Source organism: Vespula pensylvanica, chromosome 11, assembly GCF_014466175.1.
Source record: "Vespula pensylvanica isolate Volc-1 chromosome 11, ASM1446617v1, whole genome shotgun sequence".
In the NCBI taxonomy this organism is placed as follows: domain Eukaryota; kingdom Metazoa; phylum Arthropoda; class Insecta; order Hymenoptera; family Vespidae; genus Vespula; species Vespula pensylvanica.
The window spans coordinates 1885977-1908288 of NC_057695.1; the positions used below are offsets into that span (position 1 = coordinate 1885977).

At 45.4% G+C, this 22312-nt stretch overlaps 1 protein-coding gene across 1 annotated transcript in view; it reads left to right on the top strand.

Annotated features, from left to right (window-relative positions):
• The window catches only part of LOC122632796 (dystrophin, isoforms A/C/F/G/H), a 223326-nt gene that overhangs the window by 28257 nt on the left and 172757 nt on the right, over positions 1 to 22312 (top strand). Inside the window, exons 34-35 of the mRNA XM_043819988.1 lie at positions 16965 to 17185; positions 21486 to 21584. Of these exons, the coding sequence (XP_043675923.1) occupies positions 16965 to 17185; positions 21486 to 21584 (320 nt within the window). The remainder of the gene's footprint in view (positions 1 to 16964; positions 17186 to 21485; positions 21585 to 22312) is intronic.

Genomic DNA, 22312 nt, shown 5'->3' on the forward strand with positions numbered 1-22312 from the left:
CTCGTTGTTTTTTTTTCAGGAAAGAGGATGAAAAATCTCTTGAAAATCTTATTGAAATATTATCTCGTCTATCGTTCCGTCGCGTCGATAGGATCGCCCGAAAGATGTTACAGATACCTCGAGTACATCCAACGCCGGTATCGTACGAGCAAATCGTCCTTCGTAGTAATTCATCGTTTTTCGTTTAATAGCGATCGTTCGTAAGCGAGACTCGTAGGAGCTTTCGGCTTTTCATAAATGCAGCCGGGTAGCATTTTATTACCGAATCTTTCGTGAAAATTCATTCGTTGATGGAAACCGCAGAAACATCGTTAAACGAAGAGCGAGAAACAAAAGGCATCGATCCGGGCCATTGAATTACGCGTTTGTTAAACTTACACTAGCCTCGTTAATTCGACCTTTCCGTATTTTACTTCGATCGTGCGCAGAGCCATCTGACCGTGGTTCGGTCACCTGCGCCCCGGTATTTAGCTTCGATTTATCCCAGAAATACTCCCTCGTACGATACTGGTATCGTACCTGGTATTGCCGCTCTACCCGCCTAACGAACGATCTTCCCCGATAATAAATTTCGGCGATATCGTTACGAGTATACTCGCGCCTTGCTCCTCTTAATTCGCAATTACGATTAGTCCTTTCTCGCGTTGTCCGCGTCCATTCGTCAATTTTTTTATTTTCATCTCCGTACACCAACGCGATCCCCATTAACACGTTGCTTAAGCGATTCGGGTTTGAAACCGCGAGTCCGCGTTTCGCAAGGGGAGATAAATAACGCGCGCGATATACGCCAGGGAACTCGAAAAGTATCAGATACATTATCGATACGGATACGTCGAGTGAAACTTTAGTTCGGTGAAATTAGCGAAACGAGTTACAAGGTTGTTAATTAAGTCTTCGCGTCCTCGTAATTCGATTTGGATTTTAACGCTGGAAAAGTTCGTAGCGCGAATCGCTTCCACGTAGGGCCGAACGTCGTCGCGTCTAATGGAACTAAGCAATTTAGGTCGAAAACAGAAACGGTGTTCGACCGGTTCCACGGCTAATTCGGAGACAATGCACCGACAAATCCCTTCGCGTCTTATCCACCTTCGGCCGAAACAATGCTCGATTCTTCCCTGAAATCGGCCATCCGAAACACGATTCGAACAATGCACGATCCTCCCTGACCGGGGAAACTCGTGCTTCCCTCAAACGCGCGCGGTGCGCGATATAGAGCGAAAGGAAAAGAGACGCCCGGAGGAGAAAACGGCATTTCTCTCGACTTTCGTAATTCCAACGATAAATACGTTTAAGACGTATACGCGTATCGGTGATACAACGACAACGCGCTTCGTTCAATGATCTCCGTTGAAATATCTCTTAATCACCGAACTGGATTCGTTACTCGCCCACCAGTCGCGCATCCGCGGCACTCGTTTTTAGGGTTGGATTTGTTCCGGGGGAACACGGATTAATCGGTCGCCGGAGCGTTCGTGCGCGTAAGCGTACGCTCGGAGGGTAGATTTTTGGAGGGTGAGTTCGGCCAGGCGTTATCTCTACGTTCGGCAGATAATGCATGTCGGGATGCAACCACGGAGAATGCACGTCGAATGGAAGGAGGTGGAAGAGGAGATTCCTAGTGTCTATCTAACCGACGACCCCACCGTGCGAAACGCGCGGCCGTGTTTGCTTCTCGTAAACCACCCCGATGCGCGTGCTTTCTAATCTGATACGACCCTACACGCATTGTCGCGTACACCTATCTCTTGCGCGCCTCCGTCCGTCCTCTCCCTCCCTCCTTCGTTGGCGTATTTTTCCAATTGTTTTCATCCCCATCGACGACTTTCTTTCCGTTCGTCGATTACGCCCCGTGTCAATCGATCCCGGATACGACCAAACTCTCCTCTCCTTTTTGTTCCTTTCGCATTTTTTCTTTTCGCATTCGCCCGTATTTTTTGCATCGCCGATAACATCGATACGTCCGCGAATCGAGTTCGATTTCAGGCGAAGCCGAAGCGAACGAAGGTATTTGCTTTCTCGTCCGTACACAACGATCGTCGCCTGGATTTTGGAGATGGGCGAATTTCGCGTCGAATATCGATTTTTCTAATATTCGCCGGAGATAAAGAAGCGAACGAGAGTCATTTTTTCTTTCTATCGAATAGATATCATCTTACCGGTGCGACTCGACGAGCGTGTTTTATATACGCGATGTTACCGACTCGTTTGCATTTCTCTGGGAATAGACGACGGAGGTACGCCCTTTTCGTGGCGAAGGAAGTCACCGAATGTAATTTCGAAATAACGTCGATACGTCTACGCGATCCCACGCGAATATCGAAGGGTACTTTGCGCTTACTGCAACTTAGTATTATACGTAGTAATGATTTCTCTCGAGAATACTCCGACCGAGAGACGTACGCCTCGTGCGACTCGACGGAGTCCGTTCTTATGAGAAACCCCGTGCACGATCTCCATTAGGATACGCCATAAAGATCCCTATATTCGTAATTTCTTCAAAAATAACTTCTACGAACGTTGATGGTTGTAAAAGATACGAGCGTAGTACGCCTTTGATACGCTAATAATGTCCTTGTAAAGCATTGTTTTGCTCTTTACGATTACTCGAGAGTCTACATCCGTGCCGCGTATTTGTTCGTCCGTCGAGGGTCCGTTATTACTCTCCGTTTGCGTTTCGAGGCGTCCTTGAGTTCTGTTTACATCGATTTCTCTTCGCGCTTCTAGTTCCACATGTCCTTTAGTAATTTCTTAACCTTCGTCCGAGCAAGAACGCAACAACGTCTCGAAGATGGCTGGCTCGAGGATTATTTCACGCGTATGTTTTAACCTTATTTCATATATATAATCTTGCGCACATCCTTTGTTTCTTTAGCGTTCCTTTCTTTGCAACAACGAAAATTATTATATTTTGTTCGATATTGGTTATCGAAAGTCCTAGCGTACTTGAGAAAAAAGCGATGTCGTACGTACGTCTGCAATATCGTTTACACGACGCGTACTTCGTTTTCTGAGAACATATTCGCCGTCCGGACTTATTCTTCTCGATCTGTCTCGAATACGAGGAGAAGTCTTTTCCTGCTAGTGATCGATGTACAGCGAGACGGTCCATTAGTGATTCGGAAAATTTCTTCCTCTCTCTTTCTCTGTCTCTGTCTCTCTCTCTCTCTCTCTCTCTCTCTCTCTCTCGCGTCTTTCGATCGAAAGAAGGAAAGAAAGATTCGAGGACGAGGGAGAACGGATTCGAAGCTCGAAAAGAACCATTTCGGTTATCTCGATAGTAGTGTACGTCGATGACGGCCGTGTATGTAGAGAACGCGAACTTTCGTTTGCTCTTTCGTGCTCGTTTGCGGACGCTCGAGACGACGAAGATGGAGAGGAAGAACGAGAGCGAGAAAAAAGGAGAGATTTTAATTGCGAAACAAAGAGAAGTCGGTAAATACGTACGCGCACTCTATTTGATACACAAGAAATTCTTTGTATCGAAAACTTTACGTGTATACGTACGCGTTCGGATTATCCAACCTCTTCGTTATTTTTCTTACAACCGTTCGTTCCTTTTTTTTCGCTTCAAACGTTTTCCTGCAACGAGTGACACGAAAAAGCGAACAAGCGCATATAGATGGTGAAAACTTTGGACGATGATAGAAAGAGGAAGCATTCCAGCATAGATTTTTCATATTGTCCTTATTTTCTCTCTTTCTCTTTCTTTCACACATACACACATACACCTGCGCGCGCTCGTTACTCGTAGAAAGAACGAAGAGATTACAATGAGAGCGGTAGAAACGATAGTTTTCTCGACTCGCTTCGTATGTGGGCCAACAGCTGGCACCCTGTTGCTTTTAGTTGATGAACCGCCCTTGTTTTCGGTCTTTGCCAGTAGTACGAGTCGCTTGTACTACTTTGTTTGTCCGCCTCTTCCCTTGTATTTCAACGAAAGGCATTGTAATTACAAAACCTCCCATGTTGTTTTCATTTTCTTTTTTTTTTTTTTTGATTTGAGAATAAAGTACGAGAGAACGTACGCCTTTCTCCTTTTCTCTTTTGACACCATTCGTGCTATAATTCAAGTTTTTTTTTCTTTCGTACGAACGTATCTCTAATTGATCTTTAATTCCTTTTACAGCTAAGGATATAAATATATAAAAAAGTATAAAAGAATCGTGTATCTTTTTTCTCGAGATTAATTGTTACATCGTTGATCGATAATCTGTGAGCATTCTCGTAGTCGGTAAATGCATTAGATGCGGCTCGTTTCTTTCTTTTGGACTCCCCCGACGACGTATCTAATTGAGATCGATACACGAATACACGAGAGGCTAACTTTAACCGTTAAGTAAGACGAGACGAAATACGAGCTGACCGTACTCAACCGATATCGATCGAGAATTTTGGAGGTCTGCTATCCACCGTTGCTTCTAATCTCGTGCACGTTATCCAGCTAGTAAAAGTAAGCCATTAAAGAGGGAACAACTTGAAATTTTTTTCACGGAAATATTTTAACGGTCGCTTTTTAATTATTTTTCATACGAAGCTGCTCTTGCTCGCATTAAATTCACGCTCGATGTAATTCGAATTATACGTTTTTACGTCGAAATATTTCCGCGACGTTGCACTTGAAAATTTGATGCGTCTTCCTTGTCGAACTTAAAATTCATGCTTTTAGAACTGGATCGAAGGAGGGCTTTAATTAATCGGAGAAAAAGTTATCCGAAAATATGCGAGTATAAGTCTAGGGTCTACTTTATGCGTAGAAGCAAGGAAAATAAAACGCGCTCGTACAAATAAATTTGCGAATAGTCGAGCGAAAGAAGTTGTTGCGAAAGGAACGTCGAAGAAAAACTTGCTCGTCGTTCGTTATCGTTTATTTCATCCGTGCGCTTAATCGATGTTCTTCCGATCGTTTATTTTCAGCTGAATAGTTTAAAAGATCCTTGTTTAGTTCGGCGAGGGACGCATTTTATGGAATTTATATAAAAAGCAAGTAGGCAACGATTAGAACTTGGTCCATATTCTGCCAAAAACTGCCTTTCTCGTGATCCACTGGTTTTATCTGCCTTTCTTTACGTGCACGCTATATACTGCGTACATAGGTACTGCTACATATTCAGAGCCGATGTTTCATTCGACCCGTAATCCGGACGCTTGTAGCTCGCAAAAAGCACCCAACGAACCCCTTTTCATTGTTTACCTTTGGTAAGCCAGACACGAATTTTCTCTCTTTCTTTTTAATTCGCTGTAGCAGGTGGTAGTAGCAGTAGTGGTAGAGAGATAAGTATTGTAGGAAAAAAGCAGCCGTTAGTTTCAAGCGCGTTCCGATACGAAAAGGATATAACTCGTCGATGATCGGTCTTTAATCGGAGATGGTCGTTGCTTTAAGAGCGTGAACGTAGAAACGTTGTCTTCGCGACGATCGCCGCTGTCTCGTACGAAAGGAGATTTACAAGATTACAAGTATCGGTCAAGACGTCGTCCAAAAATCCACGCGACGTGGACTTTTTGGCCGACGCTTTCGCGTCGTTGGGTAAAAAACGATAGCTCGTTGCGGATGGCTTTCTTCTCGCACGATAAAACGACGCCCGGTCGTTTTGCTCGGCAACCGAGGGAAGGAGCTTAGACCAGAGTGCCAGGAACAAGACTTTTCTTCCGTAAGAACGATGTCAGAGACTAATAGCGCCAGATGCACCGCCTTCCGGTCTCTTCTACCTCGCTTTTACTTTCCATAGAACCATAGAGCGGCGGTACCACCTCCTCCTTCGCGAAGGGTGCATTAAAGCGTCGTTTTCAGGAATCGTCGAAGACAGCGCCAGTGTTTATCGGGCTCCTCTTTCAAGAATAGAAAATATCTTTCCCGTGTTTCCAAACCGACCGAAATGTTTCTCGAACTCTCTTAAATATACATTTGCTATTACATTTTGTCATTTACGTTTTATCTTCCGCGTTATTTTTTATCTCGCGTATTTTACGAGAGAGGAATTGGAACCTGAATATTTGCTTACGTACGTGCATACTAGAGATAGTCTTGTTCGTAAATAGATTCAAGGATGATAGTACATAAAGCGACATATATACGTTGCCTCCTACGAAATCGAACTTTTCGCCCTTAATTTATCGACGGCCTACATATCCTCTCCTTTTCGCGTATCGCAAATTTATTTAGGACGCGCATTGATCGAGATGATGCGAAAGAGTGGTTGGGGGAGAGACACACAGAGAGAGAGAGAGAGAGAGAGAGAGAGAGAGAGAGAGAGAGAGAGAGAGAGAGAGAGAGAGAGAAATAGGCAAACTTCCCGGCGTCGACTCGATTTTAAACGAGCGTTATCCTCTTTGGAAGGGTAGGTATACGAATACACGAGCAAAAGTAACTGCGTATCTATTCGCTTGCTTCGAGTTATGCATTTGTATCTCTTGCGTAGAGCGGAAGTCTCATCTATCATACGTTTGTATATTAAACGTACTATATACATTATTCATAAATCTATTGGATCAACACGCTCTTCCTCCTTCTATCTCTCTCTTTCCTCTCGCTCTAACGCATTTCTTCGCTTTGTATCCATTATATTCGCGTTCGTCTTTCATTCAACGTAAATTTGCATAAACACGTCGTGTATGAATATTTTTCAACGTTCTAGCACCTACGGGAGAAAGAGAGTTGGTGCGAGCAGACAGTAGATTATCGATAGAAGATATTTTCTCTCTCTCTCCCCGAGAAGCCAAACGAGTCTCGTGAACGAAGTTTCGATTCGATTCGATGCGATTGGACTCTACTCGCCGAGCCTCGCTCGCTCGTTCTCGTTCTTTGGGAAAAGAGAAGCCACGCGAGATTATCTTACTGAAAAACCACACACAGCAAGAAGGGTCGTAGGGGCTTAGCATCGTCTCCCCTCCTTTTGATACGTTTCGTAGCGAGACGCAACCCTTTCCTTCGTCTCGTCGCGACGACCGGTGGAAGGAAGAGTGTGGAAGGCGAAGACGAGAATTCGAGGACACGAAAGTGCTCGTGCGTCTACGGCCGGCATCTCCGAAGGGAAGAAGAAAAGGTTTGCGAGCCTTTTCTTGTCCTCCTTTGCCTCTTCTCCACACCCCCTTCCTCTTCTTCCTTTCTTTCTCTCGCGTCCGTGCCATTGCTCGCTGGATTTCCTGAAATATGCATTTCGCGCTTTTGTACGGGCCAACGCGAGCTGCTTTTACGTCGGTAAGAAGGAGAATACCTACCTTTTCATGCGGTAGACCTGTACCTACCTTCTCTAATGGCGGCTCCTCGCTAGAAAGAACAAGACGAAACGGATGCTGCGCGATCTCGCGAAAAAAGCACCTGGATATTTGCTTTTTCTCCGAGCTCTCCCTTTTCTATTGTTTTTTCCTTATCTTTTTTCTTTATTTTCTTCTTCTTGGTCTTTTTTCTCTTTTTTTTTCTCTCTTTTAGCGAAAACGCACGGTAAAAGCTAGTCTCGATAAAAAATGTCGGAGGTTAGGTTTAGAGTAGTTCTTTTCATCTCTGTAAAACTCGTTTTGATCTAGCGAGCAACGATTCGTCTTGTCGGGCGAGCGATAAAGTCGGATCCGCTGGAAGAAGCGAATTCCGTTTCCATCGAACGAACGAGCTAAGCGCGAGATACGTCTCCATCCGTCATTCAACGGAGGTATAACGTGTCTCGGCATCTTCTCGGCATCCTCTCGGCATCCTCTCGGCAGCCTCTCGACATCCGTTACGCTGATTAGCCCGTGACAGATGGAAGGAAGGGTTGTTACGTACAAAACGATGTGGCATAACGCGGCTAGAATGGTAATTCAGTCGACGCGTATCCTTTCACCTCTTTGCGCCTATTCGCTCGATAGTTAACGTCTACGTACAAAAGCGTCCTATCTTTAACATCTATCCAAGACAAACGACGGTATTATAAATCTCGGTCCTTGAGACGCAAGTATTCGTGAGTTTTTCAAGCGTCGCGCGACGTTTCGATCGTTGATCCTCTTCGTTGCGTTCTCCCTGTTACATCATGACATATCTCGCCTATCGCGTTACTTCGGCGTCCGCTCGTTCCCCGTTTTAGACGAATCGTCGTGTTTCGCCAAAAAAGTCTTTTCTCTTTTCATCGATCCGCAGGTACGTCAGGCAGGTACGTAAATATCTTTCGCGATGACTTCCGGCAGTCGCAATCGACCGTTAATTTCTCTCCGAATTTACGCTACGATAAACGCCTGTGTTCCGTGGGATCTAAAGAAGTTATTCGCATACGAGGAGACGCGTTGCGATCCTTCGCGCGTTTTAGAAATTTGAAATCGCAGAGTAGAGAGGGGAAACGAAATGCAATGGGCGTGTTCGAAGTCGTGCAAACAGAAAGGTGTATACCTTCGGAATCAGTATTTGCTCGACGCACGATGACTCCACGCTTTGAATGCATCCACCGTCTCGTAGATGCGCGCACCACGCACGCACGCACATACACCTACGTACGTTACTTTGTTAGAAATCCCGAGAGCCGACGCGGAATTCGATCGCGACGAGTGCTTGTACGTTCGACGAGCGTTCCCTTTCTCTTTCTCATTTTTTCTTTAGCATATTGTTTTCTTCGATGACTCGCTCTCATGCAAATCGTTTCTTAACGACAATTACCATTCCGAATCGAGACAAAGAGAAGACTTTGAATAACGATCGATCGTTATCGAACCGTCATCTTGCCCGCGATAGAACGACACGCGAGCGCGTTGACGTTTATGCGAAGTAATTTGCGCAACGCGTTTCGATGGATTCGCGTAAGAGGAATTCGCGACATGTGCCTAAGTCTCGTACGTTCGCGAGCGGATTTGCTTATGTATAGGTGTCATATAGGAAATAGCAGAGGGTGATGGTGGAACGACTAAACGTCGATAATCGCTTCAACGACTGCGATAGGGACGTCGTACGTTGGCCGTCGTCGCGCGTTACTCGCCCGACTACGGTAATAACACCGACCATGAAAGTGCGTTAATGCTAATGGTCGCGGCGCACGTGCGCGCACATAGCGCTAGTGTTTATGAACGTTGTTAGATCGAGAGAGGAGGTCTCGACGTACTTCGCCCTTGTTCCTGCCGTCGCCGGCCTCGTGGAATTTTTCCTAGCTTAGCCGAGGCCGAGCCAATACGACGTATCGTACCTTCGAATCTCGCGTCGGTTTACTCGATTCTAGAAAAGAATTAGAGGAGCGAAAACCGAAAGCGAATCGTTGCCTCGCTGCTGATATATATTTAAAGGGTTCGAATTTGGTCGGACTGTTCTACGACGAAATTTTTACAGGAAATGCGTTGCTAGTGCTATCGATGTTTCGAATCAATTGCGGTAAAGCTACCAGACGGTTTTACGACGTCACGCGTTACATATTTTACGCTCGATTTTTCTGCTCTCCGATCTCTTTACGTTGACGTACCGAGAGGACCCCACCTATACGTCGCGTACCACGCGTATTCGATTCGTATTCGATTTTTCCTCGCGTCTATCGAATTTTTCAAAGGATCGATTAACGATTTGATCCTTGACATTAGTAGTCCCTATTAGCTCACACACGTTTCCGTAACCTGTGTTATCTTCGAAAGGAAACGAAAGGAAACATTTAAATTCCGAGCACGCGCTCGGCTATATGGAAAAAGAGGGAGGGGTTGGACGGTGTACTGGGGTTTAAAAAGGGGCGGTAAGGAGGATTGCTAGAAAGAAAGTACGAAGAAGGTTCTCCTTGGTGTGGGATTTATCGAAGCTACCGGCTGGATCAACGTCGCGAAATATATCGTTATAGCGAGGACGTTATCGATCTCGGCACACCCGATAAAATAGTAACGCGAGGCTCGTAAACTAAAAAGCACCATCTGCCCTGTCGGGAGCTTACGATACGAAATTTCCGCATTCTTTGTTTCTCGTCGAGAGAGGGAGATCGTCGTACCGAATTTATTTCATCTCGGCCGACGTTCGAGACCATATAACGTCCTCCAGGAATATGGCTTCCCGACCGTATTAACGGAGTAATATTAACTTTTCACTCCCGAGACGTCTTTGAGCGTTCTTATCGTTTCTGCGATTCCCGACGATTCAATCTACGACTTCGATCGACGACGGAGAGAGGTAGTATCGTTGCATACGTTGTATTCGAAGGTGAATCTTTCGTCGGGCCGATCTTAATTCCCAAATTTTACATTTCGTATATAAAAAGGATCATAACATCGTTCTTGCTAAGAAGTTGACAAGGTATGTGCCGTAAATTGCGTTGAATCGAGAGTCGAGGAGTCGTAAATCGCGTCGTCGAGTTGTCTCGTAAAAATATAAGTCGTGTCAGCCGGCCACTGGCTGCAACCATAAAAATTCTACTCGTTGGTCTTCCCAAGAGGTTGGTCTTCCTTCCGGTCTGTCCGGAGCAGAATTTCGTTGTTCCGAGTTATTAGATTTGCACGATACGCTGGCGTCCGCGTGGATGCTAGCAGACGTATAAATAAATACAGGGGCGATAATTTTAATAAGAGTCTGGAATACGCATAAGTATCTTCGGACGAGTCTCGTCTGCCGACGCGGGAGAATCCTTCACTCGAGGAGCGAACGCTCGAGCCCTGGCTATACTGTTAATTATTTACCAGAGTGGCGTGGGTGAGTTTCCTTTGTAGTACGACTCAGCGTGGACGGTGTGTTCCATAGATGTGGAATAGACGAGCGCGCATCGACTGCGATACGAGTGTCCGATACTTAATTCCTCGTTCCTCGAGAATTAGGATTAGACGAGGAATACGATTATTTCGTGATTACTCGAGTAGCTGCAATTAGCAAAGATTTTTGAAAGGGAAGAGTTTCAAAAAGAGTCAAGGGTGAAACACGATGAATCGTGACGATGCACGTACAATCCTAATTACTCACGATTCTTTCCCTCCTCTTCTCAGACCACTATAGAGTCTCCCTCCTGTTCGAAATCACGCGACGTCCCAAAGATGGCTTTCTTTGATAAAAGGATAGAGGCATATATATATATATATATATATATATATATATATATATAGAGAGAGAGAGAGAGAGAGAGAGAGGGAGAGAGTAGAAAGCACGTCACATTCTTTTCTCGTGTCAGTTGGCCACGGGCCAGAAAATCGCTCGAGTGCATACGAGAGAGAGAAGAGCGGAAGAGATGATACTCGCAGCATCCATCTCTTTCTCTTCTCGCGAAACATATGCATAACTATTCGTTGTGCCGTCCTCCGTCGTATCGACGGTGACACACGCATTTCTGAATTATGCATAGAACGTCGACGTATTCGCGCGGAGAGGAAACTAGGATGATGTATAGCGATGGGAACGAACTTCGAAACGTTTCCGCTTCGGATCGCATATACAGTCTGGAAAAACTACTACGTACCTATTCTACGTACGAAGGTACATGCATACTTTCGTACGCGCCTGTATAAACTAGTTCGTTATTAACGACAAAGAATCGGAAGAATTTTCACGTCTTAAATTCTCTTCGAACTGGCTCTACCGGTTGGTATTTCTCATTCGACGGCTTCCAAACAGTTTCCGCTAACGTGCCTCGAAGTTGTAAACGATGTTCGTCGTTGCTTCGCGCTACCTAGTTACGTCTAGCAGCTTTCATTAGCATCTCGGTTGGTCCCTCTGTTTTCGGAAGGATGCTCGGAAACACCGTCTTGATAAATATTTTATGAATATGCTAATGTCCCGAGTGTTAGTATCTTTCATGTTAATTTGTTATTTAACGTCGCTTTCTCGACTCTCTACCAGTGGTTGGATTAACGTAATTAAGGTTGGACGATTTTTGGTAGGAACGGAGAAATCTTTCATTCGTATCTTTTTCTTCGGATCGCGCGATCTTTGCGCTAAAAAGAAAAATATTCGAAAGGAAAAAATAGGAAATATTCCACAATGAATATCTTATGAACGTAATACGTTGATACGCGATGTGTCTCTTGGAAAAACAACGAAGGAAAGATTCGTGATCGGAGTTGATTACGTTTTAGCGAAGCTAAATTCGTTATGCACGGCGAAGAAACGTTGTTGTCTTCGTCTCATTTCTTTCTTTATCCTCATCGCGTCGTCGTTCTGTCGTCGAGTTCGCCCTTTACCCATCGAGATCGCTAAAAGAACCAGATGAAGAAGAAGAAGAAGAAGGAGGAGGAGGAGGAGGAGGAGAGGAAGAAGAAGGGAGTGTCTCGTGCTGATAAAAAGAAATCCTTGTTCGAGGACACCGTAATAAAAGCAATCCTATTATCCTAATATCGTCAGGTTTAATGGAGTTTCGTTGGCGGCTGCTCCACCTTCCTTCGCTTCTTCGACGTTCATCTTTGAAAATAAGCGAGATACCGCGGCTAACTCCACGTTTTATCATCCTATTACGTGTCCTTTGTGCGATTTACCCTATAGCCGATGCAAAGCGAAGACGGCGCGAACGAGTAAAAGGATATCCTCTTCTAAGATTGTTTTATTTATTAGGAGCAAAATAGCGCGCGAGAGACTCGTTCGCGATCGGTCGGTTTAAGATACTCGGGAATCTTCGAACGAGAGCTAATCCTCGAAAGCGATACGCGCGCGACTTAATCGGCCTCTAATTCCACTCGTATTAGTTAGATCAAGGGTCTCCCTTAAACCGCCTGCGAACTTTGCAGACCGTCATTTCGATTTTCTTTGAATTATTACGAGCGTCGACGCGTTCGATCGGCCAGATACTTTTTCTTTTTCTTGTTAGACGGTAGGAAAAAATAACACGATTAGGAAAGATAGCCGGCGGAGGGGGGGTTTCTTTTATTCTTCTTTCTTAAGGGAAAATCTTTCATTCATGATTTAGAGATTAGGCAGAATTATATTCTTGTCCTTTTCTCATTGATGAAAATGCTACCGAAGGAGAAAAGATTAATTTTGCGCGGTATTAGAAAGGCCCTTGGGATTATTGGTAGTATCTAAGGGGAAGTACGAGGAAATGGAAGGTGGAATAATTGCCTTGGCAAAGACGAGAGATTCAATTACATCGAAAATGTAGGACAGAAGGGGCCCTTCGCTTTGGGCGAAGCCAGATTAATTCGTTCTTCGGCGTGATAGCTCCGTTGGGGAAGGGTGACGTCTATACCGATCTAATCCGACGTATCTCGCGAATTTTATCGGGGCCTAAAGATATTATGAAGATTTCTATTTGCATTGGGAAGATGAAAAGGCGAAGAACGTATGTGGGTCGATCTTTCATTTTGTCTCGCGCAGTACAATAGCCACGGTTGCCCTTTGCTGGAAGAGCGGTGTCAGTGGGCGATGGCGCGCAATCTATCAGTCTTCCTTCGCATAACTCCGGACGAATGGCCTCGTCTTGGAAGCCAACCATCCCCGATGGCCGTCCCCGGTGGCCGTCCCTGTGGCGGTGGTCGTTTTGCCGCCTTCCCCGATGCCTTTTCCTCGCCTAAGATGTCTCATTTTCTCCAATTCCGTCCGCACTGTCACATCGCTTATCCTCGGTAGACAGTCCGACAGACCGGATGCTCTTAAGCCGCATTCGTGGCTTCACCTTTTATATTCTCTCTCTCTCTCTGTCTGTCTGTCTGTCTGTCTGTCTCTCTCTCTCCATTCCCATTTTCCCACCACGGAGAATCGATGTTTTCCTTCTATTTTTCACGCGCGCTCGCTCGAGGAACTCGGCGAAAATGCCGTTGCTAACAAGGGATTTTCCTCTTAGTAATGTCGAGTCTGAGCCGCGTCTGTCCTATTGCCACTGGACGTCGAATAAATCTCGTCTTGGCAGAATGAGTTCTTCGTCGGAATTATTTCTTTGAAAAGTATTCGTTTCGTCGGAAAGGTAATAATTGTCATCGAGCGTTACGCGAATCGTCGATATCGACGAGAGTCTATCGAGTATCTTTGGTATTACCAGACGACGCATAAAATCGAGTTACTCGTGTCTGTTCGCTTAAAACACCTCCAGACTGCCTGGGAATTCGTCATTTCGTATTCCCTCTATGGTATCTATACTCAATGTACGGCATAATTTTCGTCACTCCAACGTGATTCGCATATCCGTTCTAGCTCTCGGAGAAATCGCACTTCCACGTGCATTTTCATATCGAAGAAACGTTCCTTCTTTGACTCGTTATAAAAACGTTCGGAGACAACGACTCGAAATTTGAAATATCTTGCTTTGTTCTCGGCTCCGACTTTTCTCCTTTCTTTTCCTTTCTTTTTTTCTTTTTTGCAATACTTTGCCTTTCGTTATACAAAAGATGGTAATAATTTTTGTTAAAGAAGAATTTTCATTCGACTCGCGACCCAACCGTTCTCATTGTGTTCCTTTGGAAAGATTCCACTTGCCGTTGTCGGTATTACGAGAGCAATAACTCCCTCTCGACATCTGCTGCAGCGACAAGTGTTACGAATGTCCTCTCCAGCATCCTTCGCCTTTCTTTTCCTTTGTCCCCGCTTTCAAGGCCTGTTCCGCGCATCGTCATTTGCCTTATATTTCTCAAATTAAAAAGAAAGATATTGCTGCTGGCCCGTTAGCAACGTCCATCGAGATTGTGCCACGCCGCAACATACAAACTTGGCTCTGATAGCCGGCTTTTTATGCCTTACAATGAAAACTCCTCCTTCCGCTTGTTTCCGCATACGTGGTGCTTTTGTAATATCGAACGCCATTGTACGCATGGACAGGATGTAGACGTAATTAGTAACCATTAAATTTGGTTTACGCAATAAATCGGAGGAAGGGGACAAAGTCCCGTCTATTTCGTTGAAAAGTTAATCGCTTGTTTGTCATTCGCAAATAATCTACCCTCGTGAATTACCACGAATTCGTAATAATACACTATGCATTGTCGAATAATGTGGAAGTTTCGCAATCTATTAGCATACCTAATAAGTAGATACAACCGAGAGAAGGAAAATCGAATGTTATTAGTATGCGTGTTAACGCGTAACGGCTGCCTAGCCGAGTTGTCGTCCCCTCGCGAAAGGGACTTTGCCAGGAAGTCCGTGCAACTTATGACGGAACTTTCTAAGCGCTGTAACGCTTTCACACACGAGCGTTCCTAAATTCGTCGGGACCGAACTTGGCTCCCTTCGTAAGCAACGCAAAGATGGCGACTCTCTACGTCTTTCGCGCGAGTTATCTCGTTAGGAGGAAACTACTTTGGAATTTTTTACTGGTCGTTCGACTTCGCAAACTCTTGACTATTATCGTTACATTCGCATGTAAACGTTTATAAAGGTTTTTACGTTCTCGTTAATTTCATTCGGCGAGTAAAGAATTAATTGTTCGAACGGACGGATATTCGGGGCATTCGTTATCCGCGGTACGCGCCGCGCTTAACCTTTGAAAATTCGCTCGAGGAGTCAGGAACATTGCTGGCTAGTCGAAGAAAGGATCTTTGTCACGAGACTCCGCTAGACTTTCGGCGAATGCATTAAGAAATATCGTCGAGCCGAAGAAATATTTCTACTTTCAAGGAAGTTCCTCCGACTCGTGAGAGTAATTACTCGAGTAAACCTCTTCCAGCGACACTTTCTTCTTCTTTCCCCGTCCCTTTATATCCGTCCCGCTTTGCGTTATTGTTGCGAGGGAAAGCGTAGAGCGAGGAGAGGAAAAGTATAACAGAATTCAACGACGAAACGGGAAGCAGTGCCAGCTGTTGAGGTAATGTCAGCCACGTTCCTGTCCTCCTGAGAACTCTAATGTCTCGTATAAAGTTGACCTTGGTATTTTATGCACGAGTTACGAACGCTTCGGCATCTCCTCCAGGAGGCATTTTTTATCTTTCTTTCTTTCTTTCTTTCTTTCTTTTTTTACATCCACTCGCGAACGTCGGTCGTAATATAAAAAGGATAAAGACAGACGCGATAAAGGTCGGATTAGTTTGGATCGAAGTTTAAGCGTCGAGCTTTCGAACTAAACGGGAAAGTATAACGCGTACCACGTGCCGGACACCGTCGAGACACCGCTAACTCGCGTCGTATAATCGCTAATGAGATTAATACGCGCCAACGCGAGAGCAGACACGAAGACCGTAATCACGGAAGACCGGCTACGGAAACTCTCGCTGAAGCTCTCCGAGTAACGATGTAACGCCGAGGGAGCCGTCTTGCTTTTCACTTTTCACGGCAATACGGAACGAAGTGGAGCAGCGATATTACTCTCTCTCCCTTTTTATTTCTCCGTTCCTCCGTTTCTCTTCCCGTCTGTCTGCGTCAAACGTCGGAAAATAGAATCGAAGTACGATACGTATCATCGTCGAACGATCTGTAAAGTAAAATGAAAGAGAGGTAAGAGCACTATACGACGTAGAATTCGTTTGCGATCGAAAAAAGCGGCGACGAAGAAAAGTATTTGCACAACTTTTCAATTACATTAGAGTCGAGTATCGGGGACTTTCTTTCTCCTTCCTCTCTCTCCGCGATCCCTTTTACCTGGGATCTTTTTCCCCATTCGCCTCGATCGTTTAGCCGCGATCGGTTTACCACGATCGAGCAAACGGAGAGAGAGAGAGAGAGAGAGAGAGAGAGACAGAGAGAGAGAGAGAGAGTGAGAGAAAAAAAATGAAAGGAGCGAACTTATAAACTATGAAACTAAGTTTCTTATTCAATGAATTGACCGCGCCTTTTTCGGTAGGTACGTGCTTCGAGAAAGCTTTCGGGCTATCGGGTCTTTTTTCGGATCGACTTTAGCTCGACTCCCTCCGTTATCTATCCTGTTCGGTCTACGTGAGAAAGAATACGACGGCGCAAACCAACCGGAAAATTACAAGTTTTTTTCGCGAGATCGAGGGGGAGGTGCGCGCGACGCGTTTTAAAGGAGCTATAGTTGGGAGCTTCCTTGTATTATACTTTGCGACGAACTTTTTATAGAAATTGCACGTCCTGCGTACGCGAGCGAAAATATGGAAATACGATTCTAATGTCGTCGAGAGAGACGACGAGAGACGATAAGTACGAGAGCAAGGCGACGTTTATGCGACATTTTGTTTTTTCTTTGCAGAAGCGGAAAGGAGCGTAGGTGGTGGAGCACCGGGGTCGGCGGGTGCAGCCGTAGGGGGCCCTCAGGTTTTGGCGGCCTCCCCTGCCCCCTCGACACCCACGACCCCTGCCGCGACTAGCCCTTCGGCCTCGTCTCCGGCCTCTTCGGTCTCGTCTTCACCTTCGCCCTCCTCGTCGCCGACCTCCGCCCTTCTTGCGGGACTCGATAAATCGGTGCTTCAGGTAAGATCCGCCTTTGTTATATACGCGTGCCCTTCCCTTTTCGCGTCGCCCTTTTGCGATACAAGCAGCCTCTCTCGATATTTCATTTGCATTTTCTCCAAATCGAATCGTTATTTGCATCCTCGAAGAAACGAGGGACGAAGCGAATAATACGGGATGGACCGTTCAAACGCGTTCGCTGATCTCCAAAGCCACGTTCGTGGACAAAGGATTTCTCTCTCTCTCTCTCTCTCTCTCTCTCTCTCTCTCTCTCTCTTTCTCTCTTTCTCGGGAGAATCCAATTTTGTTCCGAACGGGGTATAAAATTAAGATATGATTAAAAGTTATGGAATTTATCGTCTCGGCATCGGAATATTCGCGAAAGAGGATAGACCGGGAAGAAAAGAGGTAGAAAAGGAGGGGGAGCAGAGAGTTAAAGCTAGTGCCGGAGCACCTTCGCTCGCGGCCGTGTCGGCTAATTAAAGCGCATAAATTACGGGAACGTGGAAAGAGACTGACGAGAATGTGGCAACGGGTGCGGGACGACGTGCCCGAGGGGACGTCGCGAGGGGACGCGAGAGGCGGTGCTACGGAATGCGACGACGAAAAATATGTCGAGCGCGACGCGTTTCGCTTCGGTCCATCATCTTTCTACTCGCCAAAAAAAATTCTCTCGCATTTTTACGCTCCTTTTCGTTAGACTCGCTTATTCGCGCGAGTGCGTCTCCGTTCGGACAAACGCTTGAAATGGAAGAAAATCGAATATCGTAGACATACGGGGAGAAAATTCGAACGAATATTCTATGCTCGTAGCGAGTACGAATTAGGGACGAATTAAGGACAAGAATTGGATTTGCGTTGACACTAGCGAACGGTGAAAAAGAAGCAGAGCTCGCGCGCGGGCGTATACAACTCGGGACAAATTTTATCGAGTTACTCTCGATGCTTCCTTCGATCGTTGCTCGTATCTTCCTCGCGGCGTCCATCTTCGATCGCTACGCGCTTACGAATTTTGTTCGGTTCGTCGAATCTTTTCCTTCTCCGTCAAGTTATCGTCGATTTTTACCAACGATCGATGGTCTCTCTGATCTTACGCGCAGAGGTAATTTTTTTTTTTTTTTTTTTTTTTTTATATCAAGGGTAGGTATAACGGCGACGAGAGAAGAAGGGCTTGCCCTCTGCCCTTTACGATTACGCTTTTCGGTCTATCTATCGAATTTTCGCACTTCTCAGACTAGCACGAACGATTTCCATCCTTTCTTTTTCTCCCAATTCTTTCTCCGTCTCTGTTTCTCCCTTGATCTCCTCGCGTCGCAGCTTCGACGGGTGAGCTTTCACTATTTGCCGAGTCAACAGTCAGGACTGCAGCAGCCAGTACTGACGTCATAACAGCTATCTCTCCCTGCTTCCATTTCCGGCTATGCTGTCTCGCTGACAAGTATTGTGCTGTTTGCATAAAGCGATGAGGGGCCTCGAGGTAACGAGACTGGAGCAGGAATCGAGTTTCCGATGAAATTCTATTTTCTCCTCGGTGGTAAACCGCGTTTTATGGCGTTAACCAGTCGCTCGTTATAAGATCTCGACCGATTAAATCGAAACCTCGAGAGAAAAAGACGATGAAACGATCGCGGAGACCGATCGCGATTCCATCCATTTCCCTCGATTCGCAAACAAATCTTTTCCGCGCGTGAAAAAGCGAACAGCGTCCGGTTTACTACCTTTCTCGTCCAGCAGCCATTCTAATCTTCGCGAAGGTGACGCGAGGAGGAAAGTTTTTTGAAGCGACGAGCGACTTCCTGGAAAGTTTCGTCCTTTAGAGCGTCATTAAATTACTTCGTTGATTAAAAGTCGAAACGACGATTACGCGGAGAAGTAAATTTTATTAAAACGTAGCGCTCGCGCGCCTGCAGTATAGTATTTCAGGTATAACTCTTTGGGAATAGTTTCGTCGATTTTGCTTACTTTATCGATTTTCCTATTCGATATAGCGTAAGCAGCTTCGTTCGTTCTAAGACATCGCTTTGTTTCGGTCTTCCAACTGTTTACCGTTAAAATTCCAATTATTATTTATCGAGCGATGAGAACGTTCCCTCCCGATCCTCTATTTTCTTCTCTCTCTCTCTCTCTCTCTCTCTCTCTCTCTCTCTCTCTCTCTCTCTCTCTCTCTCTCTCTCTCTCTCTCTCTCTCTCTCTCTCTTTCCTGCCAAAGTATGCGCGACGCGTTGTCTCGCGAATACCACCTTCTCTCGTCCCTAGAATTCGAATTATTTGGTATTCTTCTTCGTTTTAATAGCCCACCGGTCTTCGGCCTATTGCATTCCACGACGAGTGAGTCTCGAATTAAAAGTTCGGACAAACGAGACGCGGCGCTTTTCCGAAAGTCTTTTCGGAAAATTGATCTCGATGAGAATTATTAGGTAATTGATACAGTAGTCGGTATCGCGCGCAAAAAGGAACGAGAGAGATCGTTTTCAAATTTCCGCGGATTTAAACAAAAGTTAAATAATACGGCGAGCGAAACTGTTTATACGCGATCCGGGGCGCGTACGTAGAAGAGAAATAGGCAGGGAGAGGGAGAGAGAGAGAGAGAGGGAGAAAAAGTATAAGTATAAAACGGACAGAATGAAAATGGAAGCTCCGATGAACCGTTTGGAACGCTCCAAGTTCGAGCGAGTTGAAAAGTTTACTCAAAGTGCGTCTTCGATGCACGAACTTTCTAGTGTTTATCGTCCTCGAGGGAAAAAATGTCCGCGCTTTTATCGAGTATTTTGCCATCGAGTCGAGAATACCGGTGGAGGTTAAGTAATTTCGTCATTTATCCGACTTTGGAATATTCAACGTAGTCTTTCCGCGTCTACGTCCGAGCAACTTATAGGATCTCGCTTGAGAATACCTACCTTTCAAAATGGTCTTCTTACGGCTCTCCGAGGATATCGTCGTCCCTTTATTTTTTTTATGTCGTTCTTTTAATTTTTACCCCTTCCTCGTTTTTTTTGGCGATACGAGAGTCGAATCGCGCAGAAATACTAGCGTACAGAGGGAATTTTTTTTTTTTTTTTTTTTTTTTTTACTTTCTATCCATCTCGGCCATACGTGAAATATGGAGGACGTGGGAAAATAGCGCGGTGTCTGCGAAATATAAATGTTTTATCGAACGTACGCTATATACCGTCGATATTTGATCGTTTATTTTGCGATATTTCACGATGATACGCGGCACATTTCATTCATCTTCGTTTATCCCTCGACGATAATCTTTGCGATCAAACGCGGACGTTTGCTTTCGTTCTTTCCTGAAGATCTATGTCGAGAAAACAGCCGGTACGCGTGTAACGACGTTTCTAACATCTCGAGCACGAAACTTGGCGCAAACTCGGAGAACATCGAGAGGAACGACGAGACCTTCATTTCCTGCAACATCCCGGCTTATCTCTTCCGCGATTTATCGACTCCTCTCCTAGCTCGGAACCCTCTTTCAGGCACGAGTAAAGCGTCGCAACGTTTTCACTGGCGAACATCGAAATCTAAACGTTCTAATTCTCGTTTCTTTTTTCTCGTCCGATTGATCGGTCCACCGATTGAACGTCGGTACTTACAAGCCTCGACAAAAAACGACAAAAGCTTCATTGTAACGAGACTTCTCGAAAGGGTGGCTGATCCAGCGGGTAACTGAAACGTTGCCCGAGGCACAAAATACACGTCAACGCGGATCGATTATTTAGCCGACAATCGTATATGTATGTCTTTGATCCTTCATCCGAGCTCGACATTCCGCGTCTACGAAGCAGCAAATCGAAGTGGGTCTTTTACGAACGGACACTCCCAGCTAATTTCCGCCAGTAAACACCCCAATTCCGGTTTCTCGCGACGTTCCCGTTCCCTTGCCCCCCGATCCCTCCTTCTGCTCCTCCTCGATTCTCCTTTCCATCTCATTTGAGGGCACTTTTGCCGAACGGACGAGTATTTCTCTCTCTTCTCGTTTTGCAATCAGCGGCCTTTCAACGTCGGCGATACAACGTCGCTCTTTGATCGATAACTGTTATTAAAGCGTGTGACCGATCGAAGACTACTCATCCGGGCTGCTCTTTTTTTCTTTTTTTCTCTTGTTTTTTCTTTTTTTCCTTTTTTCCCCCCCTTTCCGTCCCTCCGGGCTATCGATGTTCACTTTGATATTTTCTTTCGCGACCGAAGCCACGCTTCGTTTTAGACCTTTTCGCGAATCCACTAGGTTCCTATGGCTGATCGAAAGACGCGAAGCTCTTTTAACCTTTTTGCATGCGTCGTTCCTTGTTCCGATAAATACATAATTAATGATTTTCAGATACGCGATTGGCTTACCGTCGAGGAAGAGATGCTACGACAGCAGGCAGTGGTCGTCGGCGATGTCGACGAAATCATACAGCTCATCGACAAACAGAAAGTAAGTTCTTCTTTCTCCTTTTCTTTTCGCGAATAATAATTTTGCCGACTTTTTCGTACAGATGACCGTCGACGAAGTCGATTGAAATTTTCGAACGAAAAGCGAGCTTCAAAGTTCGAGGCGACGTTCCTCGGTTTCCATCTAGGTACCGATAGTACTTTGCGCGGTATTATTGAAACCACGTTCTCGTTTCTTTTATGTTGTAAAAAAGAAAAGAAAAAGAAAAAGGAAAGAAGAGAGAAAGAGTAAAAACGGCGAAAGGGAACGAGCGAGCAGTCGGTAGAAGTACGAAAGCAAAAAGAAACCGTCGTAGAGTATGACGAGAAACTCTTAGAAAACGGCAAACAGAAATCTCTCTGCCTCCTTTTATTTCTTTTACTCTCCCTTTTGCTTCTCTTTCTCGCAAAGTTTTTCTTTTTTTTCCCTTTTTTCGCTATCGATCCAATTTGTTGAAAGTCGGTAAAGAAGTTGCACGGGAGTTAATGCCGAAAATAACGAAGGGTTGGAAAGCCCTTGGTAGGTAAGGCAGGTAGTCACCCTTTTGAAGGAATCGATCTCTACCTTACCCGCTTTTCACGGGACACGGTGGACTTACCTGCAATAATTTCACGTCGCTTACCCTGCGCGTAGATAGGTCGAATCAGCCGATGGTAAAGCTACCTTCCTAGCGACATTGATTTTATCTCGAAGAGATAAGTTTGTCCTTGAAGAAAGCAGAGTGCGTTCTG